Source organism: Leuciscus leuciscus (genome assembly GCF_965113295.1).
Source record: "Leuciscus leuciscus genome assembly, chromosome: 10".
In the NCBI taxonomy this organism is placed as follows: Eukaryota; Metazoa; Chordata; class Actinopteri; order Cypriniformes; family Leuciscidae; genus Leuciscus; species Leuciscus leuciscus.
The window spans coordinates 44,733,249-44,755,610 of NC_138734.1; the positions used below are offsets into that span (position 1 = coordinate 44,733,249).

General features: G+C 40.3%; 2 protein-coding genes across 6 annotated transcripts; both read right to left on the reverse strand.

The window, feature by feature from the left end:
• Nucleotides 1-600: 600 nt before the first annotated feature.
• On the reverse strand, nucleotides 601-5,270 carry LOC309507756 (growth arrest-specific protein 1). 5 transcript variants are annotated; one of them, XM_082182121.1, is made up of 4 exons: nucleotides 2,138-5,270; nucleotides 1,462-2,072; nucleotides 1,206-1,253; nucleotides 601-1,127 (listed from the first exon to the last, which is right to left on the reverse strand). In XM_082182121.1, exon 1 carries the CDS (start codon nucleotides 4,359-4,361, stop codon nucleotides 3,621-3,623), a length of 741 nt encoding a protein of 246 aa, XP_082038247.1. In that variant the 5' UTR covers nucleotides 4,362-5,270; the 3' UTR covers nucleotides 601-1,127; nucleotides 1,206-1,253; nucleotides 1,462-2,072; nucleotides 2,138-3,620. The 5 variants fall into 5 exon arrangements, with proteins under 5 accessions (XP_082038247.1, XP_082038245.1, XP_082038244.1 ...); XM_082182119.1 differs by having other exon boundaries at nucleotides 601-1,253; nucleotides 2,275-5,270; XM_082182118.1 differs by having other exon boundaries at nucleotides 601-1,253; nucleotides 2,244-5,270.
• Nucleotides 5,271-9,973: 4,703 nt separating this feature from the next.
• On the reverse strand, nucleotides 9,974-14,899 carry cplx3b (complexin 3b). The gene is made up of 3 exons (XM_082182810.1): nucleotides 14,422-14,899; nucleotides 11,521-11,608; nucleotides 9,974-10,373 (listed from the first exon to the last, which is right to left on the reverse strand). Exons 1-3 carry the CDS (start codon nucleotides 14,577-14,579, stop codon nucleotides 10,149-10,151), a joined length of 471 nt encoding a protein of 156 aa, XP_082038936.1. The 5' UTR covers nucleotides 14,580-14,899; the 3' UTR covers nucleotides 9,974-10,148.
• Between the last annotated feature and the right edge of the window lie 7,463 nt (nucleotides 14,900-22,362).

The following is a 22,362-nucleotide window of genomic DNA, read 5'->3' on the forward strand; positions in this document are numbered from 1 at the left end:
AACTGAAGAAATACTGAAGCAGAAACACACTCTACACAAGCACACAGAACATGTGATGGAGTTTCCCTCCAATATCAGACGCATTATAAACCACTATAAACAGTTCATCTTTGACGTTCTGTGCATGATTCCCTTCCAGTGCACTGAGAGAAAACTGACCATTCACTGCAGATAATGCTGTTCTCACTTAGTATTTATGTCTTGTTTCCAGTCCAAATATCAAGACATTCTTAAATCAAGAAGCATTTACTAGATGAGTAGAATGACATAGGAAATTATGTCTTGTTTCCTGATTAAATTTTTTTTTTTGTTTTTGCTTAAAACAAGCAAAATTATCTGCTAATGGGGCAAGAAAAAAATCTTAAAGCAAATGGAAAACAAGAAAAAAATCTTAATTCAAATGGAACACAAGAAAAAAATGGAAAAAAGAAAAAAAATGGAAAACAAGAAACAAATGGAAAACAAGATTATTTTTCCCTTTGGCAGATCATTTTGCTTGTTTTAAGCAAAAACTCACTTAATATAATTTTTTTTCGTCAGAATTTCTTATGGCATTTTACTCATCTAGTAAATGCTTCTTGATATTTGGACTGGAAACAACAGTGTAGAAGAAGATTTGCATTCACACACTTGCATAGAGTCCGTTTCTGATCTCAGAGTTGACATAAACTCATTAGACATTACTAATAATTCATTATATGCAAAGAAAGAAAGTTTGACACTGAAAACCACTGAAATCCAATATTAACTCAGTTTGAAGCTTGACGTTGAACACACAGCTGATTTCCAGCATTCATGAAGAGCGGAGACGTTTAGAGATGCGATGGTTAGATCATCTCATGAGAGGAACAGTAAAGCTGAAGTGTGTGTGTGTGTGTGTGAGACTGTTCTTCTGAAGGGCCTCTGTAATGAAGCTCTTGATCCCCACACCGGCTCCTTTATGAGACGCGCACTGCAAATATTTGAAGTGAGTTGTGAGAACAATGAGAGTCTGCTGGAAGTAAGAGCTCGACACACACTCACTGCTGGTCTCGAGTCTCTCTAAACACACACTTCAAGAGCCACGATACGCTGAAATCATAACAAACACAGCGAAGAGTTCATGTCCTGAACATCTCGAGTCAGCGCTGGATCCACTCGACGGCTCAGATCCACTGTGAAGAGTTCATGTCCTGAACATCTCGAGTCAGTGCTGGATCCACTACTCAGATCCACAGACAGCGAGTGATGGACCAGAACATCTCGAGTCAGTGCTGGATCCACTCGACGGCTCAGATCCACTGTGAAGAGTTCATGTCCTGAACATCTCGAGTCAGCGCTGGATCCACTCGACGGCTCAGATCCACTGTGAAGAGTTCATGTCCTGAACATCTCGAGTCAGCGCTGGATCCACTCGACGGCTCAGATCCACTGTGAAGAGTTCATGTCCTGAACATCTCGAGTCAGTGCTGGATCCACTACTCAGATCCACAGACAGCGAGTGATGGACCAGAACATCTCGAGTCAGTGCTGGATCCACTACTCAGATCCACAGACAGCGAGTGATGGAACAAGAGCAGACTCTGATTCTGACTCAGTCAAACACATTTTTGAGATGATTTTAAATCATGTTTTCATCTGTTGTGCATTAAGGCGCACGTTTCCGTGTGAGTTTGTTGTGTGCAAAACGACTTACAAGTCAGAAGAAAAGGTTCCATACAGAAGCTTAAAGGGTTCGGGATCATTTTGTAATTAAATCTGATGAATTGAGCAACTCGTAAACATGCTTTATCAGTAGAACGTTAAACATGAAATCAGAATGCAATAATTTATTCTTCTTTAAAATTTTGTCTAGAACCGTAAAGTTTAATATTTAACCTTTTTTGGTTACATTTTATTTCGATGTTCCACTTTAGACATTCTACTAACTATAAATAACTACATGTCAACTAACTCTCATTAGAGTATCAGTAGACTCTGCTTTAACACTGCAAACATGCAAAACTATCTGCCAATGAGGTAAGAAAAATAATCTGAATTCTAATGGAAAACAAGAAAAATAATCTGAATTCTAATGGAAAACAAGATTAATTCTAATGGAAAACAAGAAAAATAATCTGAACTCTAATGGAAAACAAGATTAATTCTAATGGAAAACAAGAAAAATAATCTGAATTCTAATGGAAAACAAGATTAATTCTAATGGAAAACAAGAAAAATAATCTGAACTCTAATGGAAAACAAGATTAATTCTAATGGAAAACAAGAAAAATAATCTGAATTCTAATGGAAAACAAGAAAAATTATCTGAATTCTAATGGAAAACAAGAAAAATAAACTTAATTCTAATGGAAAACAAGAAAAATAATCTGAATTCTAATGGAAAACAAGAAAAATAATCTGAACTCTAATGGAAAACAAGATTAATTCTAATGGAAAACAAGAAAAATAATCTGAATTCTAATGGAAAACAAGAAAAATTATCTGAATTCTAATGGAAAACAAGAAAAATAAACTTAATTCTAATGGAAAACAAGAAAAATAATCTGAATTCTAATGGAAAACAAGATTAATTCTAATGGAAAACAAGATTAATTCTAATGGAAAACAAGAAAAATAATCTGAATTCTAATGGAAAACAAGATTTTTCTTGCCCCATTGGCAGATATCTCGCACTTCATTTTGATTTTTAATAAAAAAATAAAAAAAGATACAAAAAGTCATTTTAGTTTTCTAGTTAATGCTTCTTGATTAAAGAATTTTTAGAAATTTGGATTGGAAACAAGAAACAAGCATTTTTTGCAGTGTTGAAGCAGAGAGTCTACTAATCCTCTAATGAGAGTTAAAGGTGCAGTCTGTGAGAACAACAGCTAGTGGTGGAAACAGTCGAACTCAGAACACTGGAGATCATGGTTTCTCCCACCCCGCCTCCTCGGACTCACACTCACACGGGCCACCAGTTTGAGACACGCTACTGGAACGAGGGCAGTGGACAATGAAGATGAACAACGTGCAGTTTCACAGAGCAAAACAAACACACACATTCCAGAGTAAATAACTGGTGTGTTCCAGAGAGACGAGTGTGTGAACTCAGCATGATTCCTCAGTGTATGCAAACATATTAGGGTATTCTTATGCTTTAGTAGAGTGAGAGTTACATACAGCACCTTTAGAGGCAGCAGAATGTCTAAAGTTGACTATCGAAATCAAAAAAATGTAAGAGTATAGTGTCAGTGTGTGATGTTTAGTTGTTTAGTGTGTGATGCCATTTATTCTTGTAACCACTAACAAGAAAGAGTTGTAAGATCTCCAGATTTGAAGTGTATTCCAGCCTTGAATGGTGTCACTCGATCGTCAAGCCATTTAAAGAGTCTCAAACGCTGCGAGAGCCAAAATAAAAAGACAAAACTATGGCATAAATCAGTATTACATATAATTATGACGAAAAATATCAAAATTATGACAAAAAGTCAATAATGACACAAAAAAAATGTATGAAATTTATCCAATTTTGTGTGTGATCTTTTGTTTAGATGCCATTTTTTCTTGACACCGCTTACAAAGCGGGCAAGTATTGGGTGCATAGTGTTACAACTCTCCAGATGTGAAGCAGTGTCGTGTATTCCAGCGGTTTCACTCAGTCACATTAGCAGAGTCTCGAACGCAGAGAGAACGAACAGCAGAAGCACGAGTTGAGAAAGAGCCGAAGCGCTTGAACTCGACATCACCGCGTCACTCGCCTCGCTTCCCGGCTTCGTCTCGTAATCCTCGTCCTCGTACGCATCATCGTGTTCGACGCCGGCGTCTCCGATCAAACACAGTTTCACCATGTTCTGTTTCACAACCTCACAAAATGGCCGCTCGAGGCCGTCGCACACGCAGGTGTTCAGCAAGACGCCGTTCGGCATTAGCAGAAGATCCTCGATGGTGGAGCGGCACTGCGACGAACACTTCCTCCCGTTGAACAGTTGTCCACAGTGGGACAGATACGCCATCAAAGCCGCGTGACACGCAGGGTCGTCCTCACAACGCCGGCGCGCTTCGGTGCAACCCATGCTATCGGCTCCGCCAGGATGAGTGCGCGGGAGACAGGGATCGATGGCTCGTTTGGCGCTCAGACACTCGGTGTCCGTCTCGCAGGAGCATCTCTCCAGATCCGGCCCAGATCCGGTTTGGTTGAGGCGGATTAGCGCGCTAATACAGTGGCTTGGACACTGGCGGCGTTCCCCACGGATGTTCCCGTCGCACGCGCTCAGGTACTGGTTATACGCTAGCTCACACTCGCGCTCCTCGTGACACCTGACTAGCGCCTGCCAGCAAACCAGCTGAGCGTCCAGAGTCATCATCACAGACCACATGATTAACGCCAAGATGATCTTCATTTCTGAGCTCAGATGCACGCGCGCATCGGTTCGGTTCTGACGCACAACGGCGGGGGAATAACGTACATCGCGTTGGTTTCAACAAGGAAAGTCAGTCCAAAAATTAAGCTTTTTAGCCGTGAGATCAGTTTGATCCGCTGCTATCCGAGAGCATTTCCCTGCGTCTTCAAGAGAATCCTCCGTTTGGGGTTTATGTTGTTTTGAGTGAGAATTGTCAAAACTTCAGAGTTAGTTTTGGTGAGAAAAGTCCTGCATTTACTCCTAAATGAAGCTTTTCAATCAGTCGATGAGTTCGATCCGCTGCTATCCGAGAGTATTTCTCTGCATCTCCATGATAATCCTCCGTTTGCTTTGCAAAAAACTTCAGAGTATCAAACTTCAATACATCACAAGTCATGCATTTATACTCCACAACGCAGCCTTCAGTCCAGTCCAGTCCAGTCCAGCTCAGCTCAGCTCAGTCCAGTCCAGTCCAGTCCAGTCCAGCTCAGCTCAGCTCAGCTCAGCTCAGTCCAGTCCAGTCCAGTCCAGTCCAGTCCAGTCCAGCTCAGCTCAGCTCAGTCCGCTGCTATCCGAGCGCAGTTCTCTGTGTCTTCAAGTTAGAACTGCAAAAACTTCATTCCGGCGAGAAAAGACACACACTTCCTCCTCAATGAAGCTTTTCATCAGTCGCTGAGTTCGATCCGCTGCTATCCGAGAGCATTTCTCTGTCTCTTCATGAGAATCCTCCTCCAGTTACGGGTGGTTGTGTTGTTTTGAGGGAGAATCCTCCTTTCTCGTGTTGTTTTGAGTGTTTTCTGCTCTTAAAGTGCTGTTACGGCTTCATGCTGCCTGTCTTTGTCCCTCCGACTCTTTCACGCTCGGCTGTGCATTCACACACACACACACACACACACACACACACACACACACACACACACACACACACACACACACACACACGACCCCTCCTCCAAAACCCTCCTCTCTTTATTATTCATTCTCTTGTTCTATTGGCTGTAAACGCGGGATTTCATCCATAGAAACGCCGTTTTTGGCAAAGCTCAACTCCTGTACGGGATAAATAAAAATTTTATACATTTCATGAAGCTTGCGAGCTGTGTGGTCTCTCTCTCTCTCTCGTTCTCTCTCTCTCTGCGTGAGATTACAAAACCCTGTCAGGAGAGAGAGAGCGAGACACACACACACACACACACACACACACACACACACATTCCTCTGTTGGAAGCTCAACATCTGCAAACCACTTCTTCAATTTAAAGCGCAGAAAAACAAATCTGTTTCTCTTTAGCACAAACCCCAGAACAAGCCCCTGTGTAAACCTCCTGGATCCCGGCGGGTCTTCATCCCCCGCTCCTCTCAGGCTGCGTTCGGGTGTTTTAATCGCGCCCCGCTGGAAGAGAAAAGGCCACAAAAGTGTTTTCTGGACCGTTTCACCCTCTTTGTGTGCGCCTGGCCATGCAGCAGCCCAGAGGAACGTCAATGGAGAGACTTTCCACAACAATATATTTACGGCTCTGTCCTTTCACTGCGCACTCGAGATCCGCCGCGCTCCGCTATTCAGATGGAAAACACTGGGATTGGAGTGAAGGAACTATGCAAAACCACAACCATCCCCGGAGTCTGTTACAGGACAAAAGCTGGGAGAGGGGAAACAGTGTGTGTCGGGGCTAGTTGTCACAGTCTTCAGATGGGCAACTCTCTGAAAGTGACTCTGTGAGCCAGAAAACAACAGATGCTTGTTCTGTTGTATGAAGACTGTTTCTGAAAAAATTGTGCTAATGAAATAAAGTAATGAAATAAAAAGTCATAATTATAGCATAAAAAGTCAAAACTATGACAATTCAGTTATTATAATTATGACCAAAAAATCAAAATGATAAAAAAATGTCAAATATAACAAAAAAATCTAAATTGACATAAAAAAAAATTGATATAAAAAGTCAAAATTGTGACACGTCGTAGAAATTATGAGTCATAAAAAGTCAAAATGATGACATAAAAAGTCATAAATATAACATAAAAAGTCAAAATTATGACACAAGTCCTCAAAATTATGACAAAGTCATAATTATAACTAAAGTCAAAATTATGACGTCAAAATATGACAAAAAGTCTAATCAAAATATAAAAAGTCTAAATTATGACAAGTCCTCAAAATGATGACATAAAGTCATAATTATAACTAAAGACAAAATGATGATGTCAAAATATGACAAAAAGTTTAATTAAAATATAAAAAGTCTAAATTATGACATAAATCAAAATTATGACACAAGTCATCGAAATAATGACACGTGTCGAATTTATGACAGACAAAATTATCACATAAAAAAATCATAATTATAAGTTTAAATCATGACAAAAAGTCTAAATTATGACAAATCGAAATTATGACGTCATAATAATGACGCAATTATGACAAAAAGTTAAAATTGTCACAAGAAATCAACATTTTGACAAATCAAAATTATCACAAAAAGCCAAAATTATTAGATAAAAAATCTAAATAACAACTTTGTCATAATTTTGACCTTTCATGTCATAATTATGATTTACAAGCATGATTTTTTTTTTCTAATGTGGGGTAAATGTGCTTCTATAATGTTGATTTTTAAAACAGCTTAAAAATTCTGTCAAATTCTCTAAATCAAAATCCCAATATCACCATATTTTTGTAAAAACAATTTCAGTTGGGTATAAAACAATCGTCCCCTTTGCCTTCCCTCTCCTCAGTCTCTGCCTGGTCTAGGCTGTGTCGTCTGAACAGCGTCTGAAACTGTTACCTGCGGCTCTCTATGATGACTCGCTCGTCGTGTTCCTCGTTTGTAAGGTGCTTTGGATGAAATCGTCTGCTAAATGAATGTGTAAATGTAAACAGAATCAGTGAGGTAAGATACACTAAATCACAGCTGGTGTATAACAGCTTAAACAGCTTCAAAGAACATTATAATGGTTGTAGAAATGCTGTACATGTACATGAGAAACTCTGTCACACTGCAGGACTAGTGAACTTCAGAACAGCTAAAAGGTGATTAAAACACTTCTAAGCACTGAAATTGACCTAAACTCAATGTTCATTTGCAAAAAGGTTATTTGTTACCTATAAAGTTCCTGATGAGAGCTGAATTAGTGTTAGTGAAGCGTTTGTGTCTGTTGTCCAATATCTCCACCTACAGGTCAGATACGGCACTGCATGATCACACAAAGCCTGAAACCACATCACATGCATCAGAATCTTTGTACAAATATATTTATTACACTTTCAACAGTCAAAAATCAGCAAGGTCTGGAAATTACAGAAGAATAATTACATGAATGCATCACATTGGTAATTACGTTACTTATGCAACGGAAACGACTATCGAGGGCATAAGTAAAATAAACACCACTCTTGCCATTAATAAAGAAATAAACATACAATAATCTTACGGGTCAAATAAAATACAGCCTTTTTCTTCACATGAACTGGCTATTAGCTCTGTCCTTTAGATCAGAGATGGGAATATTAATATTGCTTTATGTTGTTTCACTTATTGCTCCTTCACTCAGAACCCAAATCCCAGTATGGCTTCATTCATAAGACACAGAACATGAACTCCTTCATTCTCACCTCAACAGAAGATCATTATCCCCAGACAGCAACATAGTGTCGGCTCTGATCCGGCCCAGATGTGGGCAGACACAATGTTACTGTCTGTTTTTTTTGTTTTTTTAAAGAGAGGGAAAACCAGAAAGAAAAAGGTCGACGACATCAAACCACCTGCACACAACAGCAGCACTCAATGAAAGGTCAAAGGGCGTTAATGACATCAGGGGTCATTAAGGTGAAACGTGAAGGTGTTTGTGTGGATGGACCTCCATTCCTGCTCCCATAAGCCCTTCATACAGACGTAGCGACCCAGACAGCAACATAGTGTCTGCCCAGATCCGGGCCCACATCCGGTACATGTGGTGTCAACGCGAACCAGATCCAGGCCACATCTGGAACATGTGGATTCAACGCGGCCCAGATATGGGCCACATCTGGAACATGTGGATTCAACGCGAACCAGATACGGGCCACATCTTGAACATGTGGATTCAACGCGAACCAGATATGGGCCACATCTGGAACATGTGGATTCAACGCGGCCCAGATATGGGCCACATCTGGAACATGTGGATTCAACGCGAACCAGATACGGGCCACATCTTGAACATGTGGATTCAACGCGAACCAGATACGGGCCACATCTGGAACATGTGGATTCAACGCGAACCAGATACGGGCCACATCTGGAACATGTGGATTCAACGCGAACCAGATACGGGCCACATCTGGAACATGTGGATTCAACGCATACCAGATCCGGGCCACATCTGGAACATGTGGATTCAACGCGAACCAGATACGGGCCACATCTGGAACATGTGGATTCAACGCGAACCAGATACGGGCCACATCTTGAACATGTGGATTCAACGCGAACCAGATACGGGCCACATCTGGAACATGTGGATTCAACGCGAACCAGATACGGGCCACATCTGGAACATGTGGATTCAACGCGAACCAGATACGGGCCACATCTGGAACATGTGGATTCAACGCATACCAGATCCGGGCCACATCTGGAACATGTGGATTCAACGCGAACCAGATACGGGCCACATCTGGAACATGTGGATTCAACGCGAACCAGATACGGGCCACATCTGGAACATGTGGATTCAACGCATACCAGATCCGGGCCACATCTGGAACATGTGGATTCAACGTGGCCCAGATCCGGGCCACATCTGGAACATGTGGATTCAACACGAACCAGATCCGGGCCACATCTGGAACATGTGGATTCAATGCGTACCAGATCCGGGCCACATCTGGAACATGTGGATTCAACGCGTACCAGATCCGGGCCACATCTGGAACATGTGGATTCAACACCTACCAGATCTGGGCCACATCTGGAACATGTGGATTCAACCCGTACCAGATCCGGGCCACATCTGGAACATGTGGATTCAACGCATACCAGATCCAGGCCACATCTGGAACATGTGGATTCAACGCATACCAGATCCAGGCCACATCTGGAACATGTGGATTCAACGCATACCAGATCCAGGCCACATCTGGAACATGTGGATTCAACGCGTACCAGATCCGGGCCACATCTGGAACATGTGGATTCAACGCGTACCAGATCTGGGCCACATCTGGAACATGTGGATTCAACGCGGCCCGTATGTGGGCCACATCTGGAACATGTGGATTCAACGCGTACCAGATCCGGGCCACATCTGGAACATGTGGATTCAACGTGTACCAGATCCGGGCCACATCTGGAACATGTGGATTCAACGCGTACCAGATCTGGGCCACATCTGGAATATGTGGATTCAACGCGGCCCGTATGTGGGCCGGATCTGAGCCGACACTATGTTGCTGTCTGGGGAGTCGTTTCTCCACGAACCCGCTACGCTATCGCTGTAATAAACCTATTCAGACCGGAGCAGTGAATCTCCAGAAACATGTCGTATTTCACCACAAAGTCAAGAAATTATACTTGCATGTTATTTGCATTGCGACGTTACTTTCATGAGAACATAATTTATGCAAAATATACCTTTCCCGTCAGGTGAAATGCGACCTGAGCATGTTTTCCGTGAGATTCTCCGAGCAGGGTGTGTATATTTGATGACATTTAAACTCCTAGAACAACATTAGCATCATGAAACCTACACGTCACACTGGATATATGAATACGGATGTTTGTCAGCATGGAGATGAGGAGAGGATGATCACATGACGCAGCACTTCTCGGCAGAGTTCTTCAGGTCCTCCAGCGTGGCCTGAGCTTTGCCCTTCAGATGGCCCATGTCCACGTTCTGGATGTTGGTCAGCTGACCCAGGACCGACTGCTTCTGCTCCTCCTCCTGGTTGTCTTCAGCAATCATCTTAGCCAGTTCAGTGGGGAGCTCAACGTCATCTCGCGCCGCCTGGATCTGAGTCTCGTCCAGCTCGTTCTGAAAAACAGGCCATGGAATACACACAAATACATTAGGCCCTGTTCATTTACATTTACACTTTTATCCAAAGCGACTAACATTGCATTTCAAGGCACACATTTACATTATTATCAGTTCTTGCTTTCCCTGGGAATCAAACCCATGACCGTGGCGTTGCAAGCGCCAGCGCTCCACTGTTTGAGCTTTCTGGTGAATGTGGATTCAACGCGGCCCAGATGCAAAAACTCAGAATCAGTAAAATAGGCTTCAAAATCTTCGTCACAACTAAGGTAAATGAATAGGGGTGTAACAATATATCATGTCACAATATATTGCAATACAAAAATGCAACAATATGTATAGTGTATAGTTCACCCAAAATAAAAATTACTGTGTCTGTGTGAGAAAAAAATTCAAGTTTTCAGAGTTTTAGTGTCAGTATTACATTAAACTACTATATATAATGTAGAATATAATGTATAATAATGTAATGGGGAATATCTGTGTGTCCTGATAATGTCAAATGTCTGATGTTACCAGTAAAAAGTGGCCGACATTATTTTAAATATATCTAGTCAGTGAAAGAGCACAAACATATTCATCTACAATAATTCAGTATTTTCAGCTTCAGAACCATGAATATTGTTATTCTGGTGTCTCTATTGTCCTGTGCTTTGGGTTTCAGCACCAAGTCCAAGAATATTCATTTACAGTCACAATTATAGCATTTTAATCAACAGTAAATGTTTTGTTAACCTTTTATCATAAGTCTTGGAGTATCGCAATAAAATAATATTGAATCGTGACATGAGGGTCTCGTTACACCCCTATAAATTAGGCTAAATTAGAAAGTCGCTTTGGATAAAAGCATCTGCTAAATGATTAAATGTAACATTAACAATGATCAATAAGAGTATAATCATTGTTAATGTTAGTTAATAAAAATGCAACTGTTCATCATGTTATAAATGCTTTAGAAGTATTTTTCATTGTTCATGTTGCACTTAACTAATATTAACAAATGGAACCTTATTAATAATAATATCTTCATGCACAATATAACACCTTATTTGCTGGTGAAATGTGCGATTCAGCCGTGTGTTGATGAGCGAGGTGTTGGGATGGAAGTTTTAATAGTGTGGGCAGATGTGTGATTAATTGTTACCTTTGGCAACCTGTATTTGTCTCTGAAGTGAGTCCTGATGGTAGCCCTCTCCGCCTTCTTCTGGGCAAAATTGGTGTCTCGCTCTTGCCTGAGGAGAAATGAGAACAGAAGCATCTCAAACACACACAAACACTGTAATCTGAGGACGGACTGGGCTCTTCAAGGCTCTTTTGATCTTTTATCCATCTACGCTAGTCTAACATGTCAATCTCAAGGTAATAAGCATCATCTGTCCGATTTCTGGTTTAAACAGCAGTTGAACTGATTGTTGGTTGGACAAATTTTAGGACTTTTTTGGGATATGCTTATTTGAATAATGATCATATAAGACCTAAATTGACCTTAAAAAGTAATCTCTGTCTTGACAAGCCAGTTTCGCTTCATTTTAGCATGAGCTAAAACAAATCTACGTCCACAGAGAGAGATGTCATTCTGGAGGATTAAACTGCTTTCGTACGCCGAGGAATCTTGTGGAATAAATACCTTCAAAGAGAGCATTAAAAAACTTCAGACTGACTGGATTTCTAGGGTTTATTTGCCAGAAGTCTGGGTGAAACGAACAGTTGCTTACAACAATCGCATTCGTCCATTACAGAAAGCTGAAAATATTTCAAATAAGTGCGCAATGAGACAATCAACATCAGCAAAATCAAATTGAATTAAAATTTTATTTGATTATAATATTTATTGTAATTCCAAACAAAAAAACAACAAAAAAAATCAGCATATCAAACTTTGGAAATAATCAAAACAGAAATTGATTAGTTATGGATTTACTTAATACATAACTAAATGTCTGTGCTTCTACAGATATTGCCTTTCATGCAGTGTGTAATAAAACTGTAAAAGATCAAACTTCAAATAAACGGAGTTATTGTCTCCTAAAAGAAAGAATCGATTCTGAACTGTCTCACTTCCTGCTGAATCTGTATAGGTTTGTAACTAATTAGCATAATGCCAGCCTGTGGTGTTGATTGGCTGAGCAGCGTCTCTTAGCTCCGCCCTCAAACACTGTAGTGTATCTGAGACTGGAAGAGTTTGGTTTGTGTTGTTCAAATGGAGAAGACGCTGTTTTCTGAGATTGATACGGTAAAAACCCACGCCATCATTACTGTTCGTATCACTGTGATCAAGAGCTGAGATTCAGATATGATAATGAGCGTTTGCTTTCTGACCAATCACACAGCAGAGCAGCTCTCAGAGAGGCGGGGCTTAGAGAGACTGAATTTTCGATCGAAGCGTTTCAGAGAAAAGAGCTGATGCTGCAGTGGAGATTATGAGGACATTAATGTGTTTTTGACCTTGAATGAATGTGAACCTGTTGTAGGAGATGCCAAAACAACATTAGGAGCCTTTAAAATAGCATAATTGGGGATTTTAAGTTAACCTCAAGATGTGTTACGTTATTGTTAAAGGTCATGTGAGGTTAAAGGTCTCCAGGGCTAAAGCAAAGGTCATAACAGAATGGACAAATTTAAGTGGCGGAATAACAACCAGCAATTAAAGATAACATTTAGGTTTGGTATTTGGAGCACTTAAATGTTCCAGGTTCAATACAAGTTAAGCTGTATCAACAAGCATCTGTTTAAAAAAACAGTAATGCACTTGTAATGGACAACACACTAATGGACGAGTTTCACCAGGTAGTGTCGTATTGAACCCCGAACCTTCCTTTTATGATTTCTCCAGAGGGATCATCCGTATAATAAGTGTCTGCTAAATGAGAAGACGAGTACGAGCGAAAACATTTCAGGGATTTAGACTCGCACTGACACTCGACTGATGCTCATCCACAACAAATGACTAGTTAAAATAATCCCATATCAATAAGCAGCAAAAAAAAATTACCTTTGAGAAGATCATGGTGGTTTGGCTGATTGGAGAGATTAAACACACAATTCCATGTCAAAGTCAACAGTCTTAAACTAGCTGTTCTCCGCATGTAAAATCTGCTCTCCGAGGGAATGAGCTGGATTACCAGATCGGCACAGCCATTTGAAGTCTGTGAAATCATCATTTTCCAAATATGGCAGTTATGCAAACCGTACTGTCAACACAGCCACCTGTTCAAGTCAGTCCTCCATGAGATGATTATTAAAGACAAAGCATGTGAAGAACACTGGAATGTTTTGGCTTGATCAGTATGATGGTTATAACAACCAAATTTTTTGGGGTTTTCACAATTCACAAGATGTGTTTCATTAGACCTAAATGTTCTGATTGGGAAATGTGATTGAAACTAGGTGTAAAAATACTAATTAAAAGAATTTTACCTGAGGCAAGAATAAGTGGATTCTAATACTGTGTAAAGCAGAGAACTGAATCTAACATGCCTAACATGGTAATATTGTGTTTTTGGACATGTATCATGGTATATACACCACGGTAAACATGGTAAGTGGTACCATGTAAATACCATTGTACATTAATATGTTAATAATGTAGCCCTAAGGTACATTACTTTTTTTTTTATAAGTGTTTCATCTTTCTTTTTTAATTTGTTCTCACATGCTTAAGAACAGATATAACTCATTAAATTCTAATTATCAATTCTGATACTACTTTAGAATACACAACTTTCATAAACAAATGCTAAAACCTCTCAATGTCTGAACCAACTTGACAGAATTCGCGATGAAAAGGTCAAATATTCAAAATTACACACGCAATTCTGTTGGACTGTAATGTAAATAATGTGGAGTATTATTCATATCTGGCTGAGCATGAATCTCCCCGAGCGAAATGAGCAGCTGCGAGCGCGCGCGACATCCAACGAAGCGCGAAGAATGCGCGCCCATTTCCAAACGTCCGCTTCTCCACAACAGCGTTCACCTCACAAAAACATCAACAAATTTCAGAGAAAACACGCTGATATAAGGTATGAAGGAAGGTTTGTCTTACTTTTCCTCCTCTAGCTGCTGTTGGTACTCTTCAAACTCTTCTTGTGTCATTCCTTTAGCAGCCGCTTCGGATTTCTCTCCTTCAGGCTTGTCTTCTGTCAGACCTCCTGTCAGATTCTTCAGCTGACCTCCGACGACGTGTTTTACCATGAAAGCCATCGTGAAATAGTACAATGTTCTTTAATAATCTTCCTTTGGGCGAGCTATTTGTCCAAAACTGTTATTAATTCCAATTAGGTCAATAATGTGGACAGGAAACACGTCTTTTTCCCCCGTGATCGCCGAACAGAAACTCCTCAGCGGAGGTAAAGTGAAGTGAAGTGATGTGGATTCTTCTCCTCATCTGAGTCACATCATCAGTTTGACTCTTCTATCCACCCAATCCCGTGTTTCCTCACTCGATTCTTCCCGCCCAATCCAACGGACCGCTGGATTAAGCGCGCGCAGCTCGTGCGTTGAGTCACTGACGTTTTTTTTTTTTTTTTTTTTTGCGGGCGCGCGTGACATGTCAAAACGCATCGTGCCTCGGTTTTCGTTGCGCGCGTGCGTGCGTATGTGTCTCTCTCTGTGTGTGTGTGTGTGTGTGTGTCTGTGAGACTCCAAGTCGGTTAACGGGATGACAGTAAGCAGAAAGCATTCAGAGCGTCTATACAGCATCCATCTGGAGGGTGAGTAAATCCTGTGAGGAAAAAGTGAGAAAGTAAAAGTGTGAAATGAAATATCTCACAAAAATGATAAGGTTCTGTGTCCAACGTTGTAGTTTATTTGGAAAAGGGCAGAACTGTAATCCCAGAGATTACCATCCATGCGTATAAAGCTGTCACCATCACCTCCACACGGATTATCATGCAAGATGAGGCATATTTAACAGTCAAACATGCTTTAATAAAGTGAGGTAAGGTTTAACTCTTAAAGTACCTCAAATCTTTTTAGCTTGCCTAGTCTTTGTTTACTAACCACATGTTAATTGCATGAACATACATGTCACAAAAACATATATAACTCATATACTGAGAACACAAATAATAAAATGATATAAATGTTTATCCTGAATGCAATCCAAGCATAATGCATCTAAAAATGCTGGGTTGTTTCAACTCATGTTTGGGTCAAATATGGACAAACCCAACAATTTTTTTATACAATTTGAAACCCAATGGTTGGATTTGTCCATATTTGACCCAAACATGAGTTGAAACAACCCAGCATTTTTTCAGAGTGCATTGGCATGTAAATGTTTAAACTCATCACATGCATGAATGATATAAATACTGCCCCCATTACTCCAAAATTATCAACACCGGATGATAAAAACAAATTATACATCTCTGTGCATGGTGATAATGTCTCTATTTTTGCCTCTTTCTCACTTTCTCTCTCTCTCTCTCTCTCTCTCTCTCTCTCTCTCTCTCTCTCTCTCGCTGACACCCCTCCTCCTCCCCCGGGACTGAATCATTCCCGATCTGCTCCACTAACAAACTGTTCTGTCGCTCTCGCTGAGGGCAAAGACACACACACACACACACACACACATACACATACACACATACACATATACACATATCTGTGCTCCACAACATAGTAAGAACCTGAAAAGTCTGTGTTTGGAGCTTCAGGCTTTCACTGGTGACAAGCGCTCTGATTTTATCCAGGAAAACAATATGCAGAATTATTGTTCTCATATCAGCCAAAAATGTTCTGTTGGATTTGCTTGCATGTCAACACAAAAATGTTTTTTTTGTTGTTTGTTTTTTACAGTAATACGGTGACACATGGCGTAATTATGCATGCTTTTTCACACTTGAGGCAAATCAAAAGTCTATTTTTAGGTTCCAGATGCCAAAAGCAAATAAAAAATGTGGCTTTGGCAAGAAAAAAAGGTTAGAATTATCAGAAAAATTGAATAATCAATGAATTTTAATTTCAACATTTACTAATACGTTATTAAAATCAAAGGTTGTATTTGTTAACATTAGTTAATGCACTGTGAACTAACATGAACAAACAATGAACAGCTGTATTATTATTAACTAATATTAACAAAGATTAACTAATACAGTAACAAATGTATTGCTCATTGTTAGTTCATGTTATATACATTAACTAATGAACCTTATTGTAAAGTGTTCACATTATTTTATCATTACAAAAAATATATTTTTAAACATAATTCAAAATACAGTTTCATGGCTTATAAAAACATTTATGAACTGTAAATTCAATCACCTGTCATTGGCCAGAGTGATAAAAAGTTAATTCTGGACCCTGTATGCATGACTTCACAAGGAAGTCGATAAACCTCATCATCATCATCATCATCTTCATCCTGTTACTGTTCTGCCACATAATAGCCAGCAGCGAAATCAAACATTTCGCAGATCTCATGGGTCATGTGATGTGTACATGTGAGCAAGCATGCATGCATTATATAATAAAACAACATGGATGCATTACGCTGTTAGTGCCGTCTGTCCTCTGATCTGAGCGTGAATGAGGTTAGTAGGGTGAGCACGGTCAGTCAAACGCTCATTTGTGAAGTCAATGGCACTGAATTGGAATGAACTAAAGCCCTATTCAAATGAGACTAGTTTCCTTCCCTTAATTATAGACTTCACATATACACTGGTAATGGACGTAACTGGCCGCAAAAGCTTGGCGTTTATCAGTATGGACGTGAGCGGGTTTTAACTCGTGTACGCATGTTTTAGAGTTAGCATGACCTGAATGAGGTCATTTTGACTGGGATTTCAAAATATGAAGACACATATTCATCATAAAATATTCAATTGAAAGTGTGTCATATAGCCTACCATTAATAAAGTATTTTCACAAATACACAAATTTATAGGAGCGTGATATTTAAAGTCCCCCTGTTGTCAATCATTGTATCCCTTAAAACTCATCTTGGATCACCAAAATTATATATTTAAACGTTTTTTTTCCCATGAAAAAATGTCTTTATGCCTTAAAATTTCTTGAATGTAACTCGACACCCTTGCCTCATTTAGTATGCGTGGTTCTATGAATATGCAAATGAGCCCCGCCTCCACGCACTCACTCAGCTCAGAGATCCACTGGTTGACGATCACACGTTGATCTGATTGGTTACAAGGTAGTTTGTGACGTCAGAAACACCAGCGATTTCAAAGCGTGTGTTTGAGACTGTCTTTGGTTCACTGCAGTTTTAAGGAGGAAATACTCAGCAATGCTGTCGACTTATGAATTTACACATGGTTTGTCTTAAAGCGTATTAAAAACACCACAACATTAAAAGCTGGATTTTCACCACAGGGGATCTTTAAATGACGATTGTCTTGAATCACACGTGAACAAATGATTTCTGCACTTGTTTCTGCGTTCGATTGATTAATGAGGCCCACGAATATCACTGGAGTATGTTTTACAAGAAAATACTTAGTCTTTCTACTTCAAAATTTCATGTGTTACGTGCTGTTTCTTTAAATTAATTGTGAAATTTACCAGTTTCTGATTGAAATTGTTTCTGCACCAATTATTTTCACTGTGCAAGTTCACGTTGATGGGTTTGTGATGCATGCATCTAGACCACAGACACATCCATTCAACAGAAACTCACAGTACATTCAATCCTGTCTCAATAAGCTCATGAAGTCACACACATTCTATCTTAATAATTCCAATTCTAACATTTAAACCTGATGTTTGCACACACACAGGCTTCCACTGGTTAACCAGTCCAGTATAGAGCTCACATCTGAACAGCTTCATCTCGGCACGGTTCAGCGCTCGGAGAAGAAGAGCGGTGACCCCTCATCTGCACACATGCTCTCCGGCGAAAGAACAGCAGTTCAGGTGCCGAAAACAAATCCATCACGCCACTCAATCAACTAATGGATGCTGACACACACAAACAACACTTAGAGCCAAACCTACATTTATTCAGACCTTCAACAGTTCTCACATAGTTTAGAGAATGGTAATAAATATGAGCAGAACTCAGTTGATATTTGACTGGTTTTGTCCGTCCTTCTGTTAGACTGTCTCACACATGAATTATGTTGAATATCTGTCAGCTGTTAAATTTAACTACACAATTAGATAATACCAGTTTAGCTCAACCAATCACCAAGCAATGCTTCATTGTGTTCAGTCTGTGTGTAAAAAGAGCATTAGCAATTAAAGAAGAAACACTTCAGCAAAACATGATCAGGTTGGAATAATATTTTTGGTCCCAAATGTGTATAAATGTCACTGGTAGTCACTGAATGAAGAATTTTCTGGGTATAATATGTCACAGTTTACTTTATTTAGCTCTCCTCACTTACATAACTGAACTAATAGTGTCCTGATCACACTAGTGGAAAATATAAAAAATGATATCTGGTGTCTGAATAATTTTTAGTTTGACTTTATGAGGATGTAAATGACGAACACAGCAATAGTTAATCCCAAGTGAAAATGTATTTACTCACCGTTGTTTGGTCCAAACCTGTATGGAGAAACTTTGCTCATTGGGAAGTTGCACAAGTAACAAGTAACACACACTTTTAATTGTGTAATCATAGAGCTTTAACCTGGATTGGAACATATCTGGCATCTCTACAACTTGTTTACCATTAGTCAAGTCTCCTTCATTTATACAGCGCTTTAACAATATAGAGTGTTTCACAGCAGCTTTACAGTGATAATAGGAGATTACAGTAACAGAGAGTGTTTAGGCTTTACAGCAGATCTAGAATAAAGTTATTGTCCAGATAAAGTTAGTTTTGATCGATTCACTTCCGTTGCAGAGATCATTAGTTATTAGCTTAGGGGCCGCTAACACACACCGCTCTAACTGAAAACAGAAACTCTTCATGTGTTCTGGACGTTCATTCGCACACAACAGTGTTTGAGCTCGAGAACACACACTCTGAGAACACACACTCTGAGAACACACACTCTGAGAACACACACTCTGAAACGGGATCAAAGGTGCAAGTTTTGAAAAACGTTATAATCTCCTCGTAAACTTCAAAAACGTGAATCTGTGTAAACGCTGACGGCGTGCTCGTGTGTATCACATGTTTAGTCTATAGGTGTGTGTGTGTTTGAATATATGCGTGCACAGGCGCGTAGTCTTTCTTTACAACATTACAGCCTCATCCAGTGGATGAGTAATGGATAAATGCGTGTCCTGTAAATAGGGAGATGTAACAGCAAGAGGAAGAAAATGGTCCACACATGATGCCCACAGGACAATTCAGTCTCCATGGAGATGCCCATTATTACCTGTGAATAAATGCATCAGCATAAGGCGAGTTATGCAATCCAGAGAAAGACTGGTCTAGACTAGCCTGATGATCTCATTCTCTCTCTCCCTCCCCATCCTGCATCCTTCATCTTTTCTTTTTCTGTCATGTGTGCTCTATCCTTACCTCTTTCTATTATCAGAGGCAACCGCAGGACTGCTGGCTGTGGCTAAATGGGATGCGAATAGCGGAAAATTCTCTTTCAGCCGAGTTCCTGTGGACAATCAGCACTGAGCGAGAGCGAGGGCCTGTAGGAGCGAAGCCGGGTGACACAGGGACACGGCGAGAGACGGGCGGAAGCAGGAGGTAAAGCCGAGATCAGATGTGTGACCGACTGCTCCTGGGTCATTTTTAACCTTGGGTTGTCAATCCCAGGTTATCTTGCTCATGCTTAGTCATTAAAAAGTTCTCATTTACATATTATACGAGGTAAATAACAGATTTCACACGTAAAGAATGCACTCAACCCAAAAGCTGGTTAAATATAGGACAGAACACATGTTGGGTCAATTTTACCCAGCAAATTGGGTTGTTTATTTAACCCAGCCTACTGCGCTGAATCATTTTTACTATAGTTCTAGCTTTTTAATTTTTTTAAACATTTTTACTTCATACATTAATTAATGTTTACGGATAGACTTAAATCCTCTAAACTTAAAAAAATAAATACTCCACACAACCACTGGTTTGCATGATAATTCCTTTATTTTCGATCATATTTTACAGTATAGCATATTTTATATAGTTTTGAATACATATTGCATACATTTAAGCTCATTTAACAAATATTAGAAGTAAAAATTAAAACATTTATAAGTAATTCAAGTGTAAATTAATTCTGTTGTCCCGTTTCCACCGTAACAGCGCTGGATCTCGTGCCGGAGCTTTTGTCGTGTTCAACGGGGAAACATAACTTTAGACCGCCTGACCCAGGATCTGGGTTACACAAAAACTACCGAAACACTGGGTTGTTACGTCTGACCCAGGATCTGGGTAACACAAACACTACCGAAACACTGGGTTGTTACGTCTGACCCAGGATCTGGGTAACACAAACACTACCGAAACACTGGGTTGTTACGTCTGACCCAGGATCTGGGTTACACAAAAAATACCGAAACACTGGGTTGTTACGTCTGACCCAGGATCTGGGTAACACAAAAACTACCGAAACACTGGGTTGTTACGTCTGACCCAGGATCTGGGTAACACAAACACTACCGAAACACTGGGTTGTTACGTCTGACCCAGGATCTGGGTTACACAAAAACTACCGAAACACTGGGTTGTTACGTCTGACCCAGGATCTGGGTAACACAAACACTACCGAAACACTGGGTTGTTACGTCTGACCCAGGATCTGGGTAACACAAACACTACCAAAACACTGGGTTGTTACGTCTGACCCAGGATCTGGGTAACACAAAAACTACCCAAACACTGGGTTGTTACGTCTGACCCAGGATCTGGGTAACACAAAAACTACCCAAACATTGGGATGTTACGTCTGACCCAGGATCTGGGTAACACAAACACTACCAAAACACTGGGTTGTTACGTCTGACCCAGGATCTGGGTAACACAAAAACTACCCAAACACTGGGTTGTTACGTCTGACCCAGGATCTGGGTAACACAAAAACTACCCAAACACTGGGTTGTTACGTCTGACCCAGGATCTGGGTAACACAAAAACTACCCAAACATTGGGTTGTTACGTCTGACGCAGGATCTGGGTAACACAAACACTACCGAAACACTGGGTTGTTAAGTCTGACCCAGGATCTGGGTAACACAAAAACTACCGAAACATTGGGTTGTTACGTCTGACCCAGGATCTGGGTAACACAAAAACTACCCAAACACTGGGACGTTACGTCTGACCCAGGATCTGGGTAACACAAAAACTACCCAAACATTGGGATGTTACGTCTGACCCAGGATCTGGGTAACACAAAAACTACCCAAACATTGGGATGTTACGTCTGACCCAGGATCTGGGTAACACAAAAACTACCCAAACATTGGGTTGTTACGTCTGACCCAGGATTTGGGTAACACAAAAACTACCCAAACACTGAGTTGTTATGTCTGACCCAGGATCTGGGTAACACAAAAACTACCCAAACACTGAGTTTTTATGTCTGTCCCAGGATCTGGGTAACACAAAAACTACCCAAAACACTGGGATGTTACGTCTGACCCAGGATCTGGGTTACACAAAAACTACCCAAACACTGAGTTGTTATGTCTGACCCAGGATCTGGGTTACACAAAAACTACCAAAACACAAAAAAAAGAACCCCAAAAATTGACCCAAAAGGATCAACCCAGGATTTAGGTAGAAAAAATAACTGTGCAATGCAGGGTTATTATAGTTAACTAAAACTAAAACATTCCCGTTACTTCAAATAAAATCACCTGATAACACTAGATTTCCTCTGAAGTAGAATCACGGTTGATTCCCCCACATCCACACAACTCGTTTCCTCCGAGAGAGCCAGACCTGTCTGTAGCAAAGCCCATCTATCTGACAGAATGCCTAAAGGTGTTAGTGTTGTGTAGGAAGAAAGTCACATCAAAGTGCCTCTCTCACACACGTGACCACAATCTCACGTCTGGGTCATTCATGACTTCGCAGATTACAGGAGCTGCCATCCAACATGCAATGCA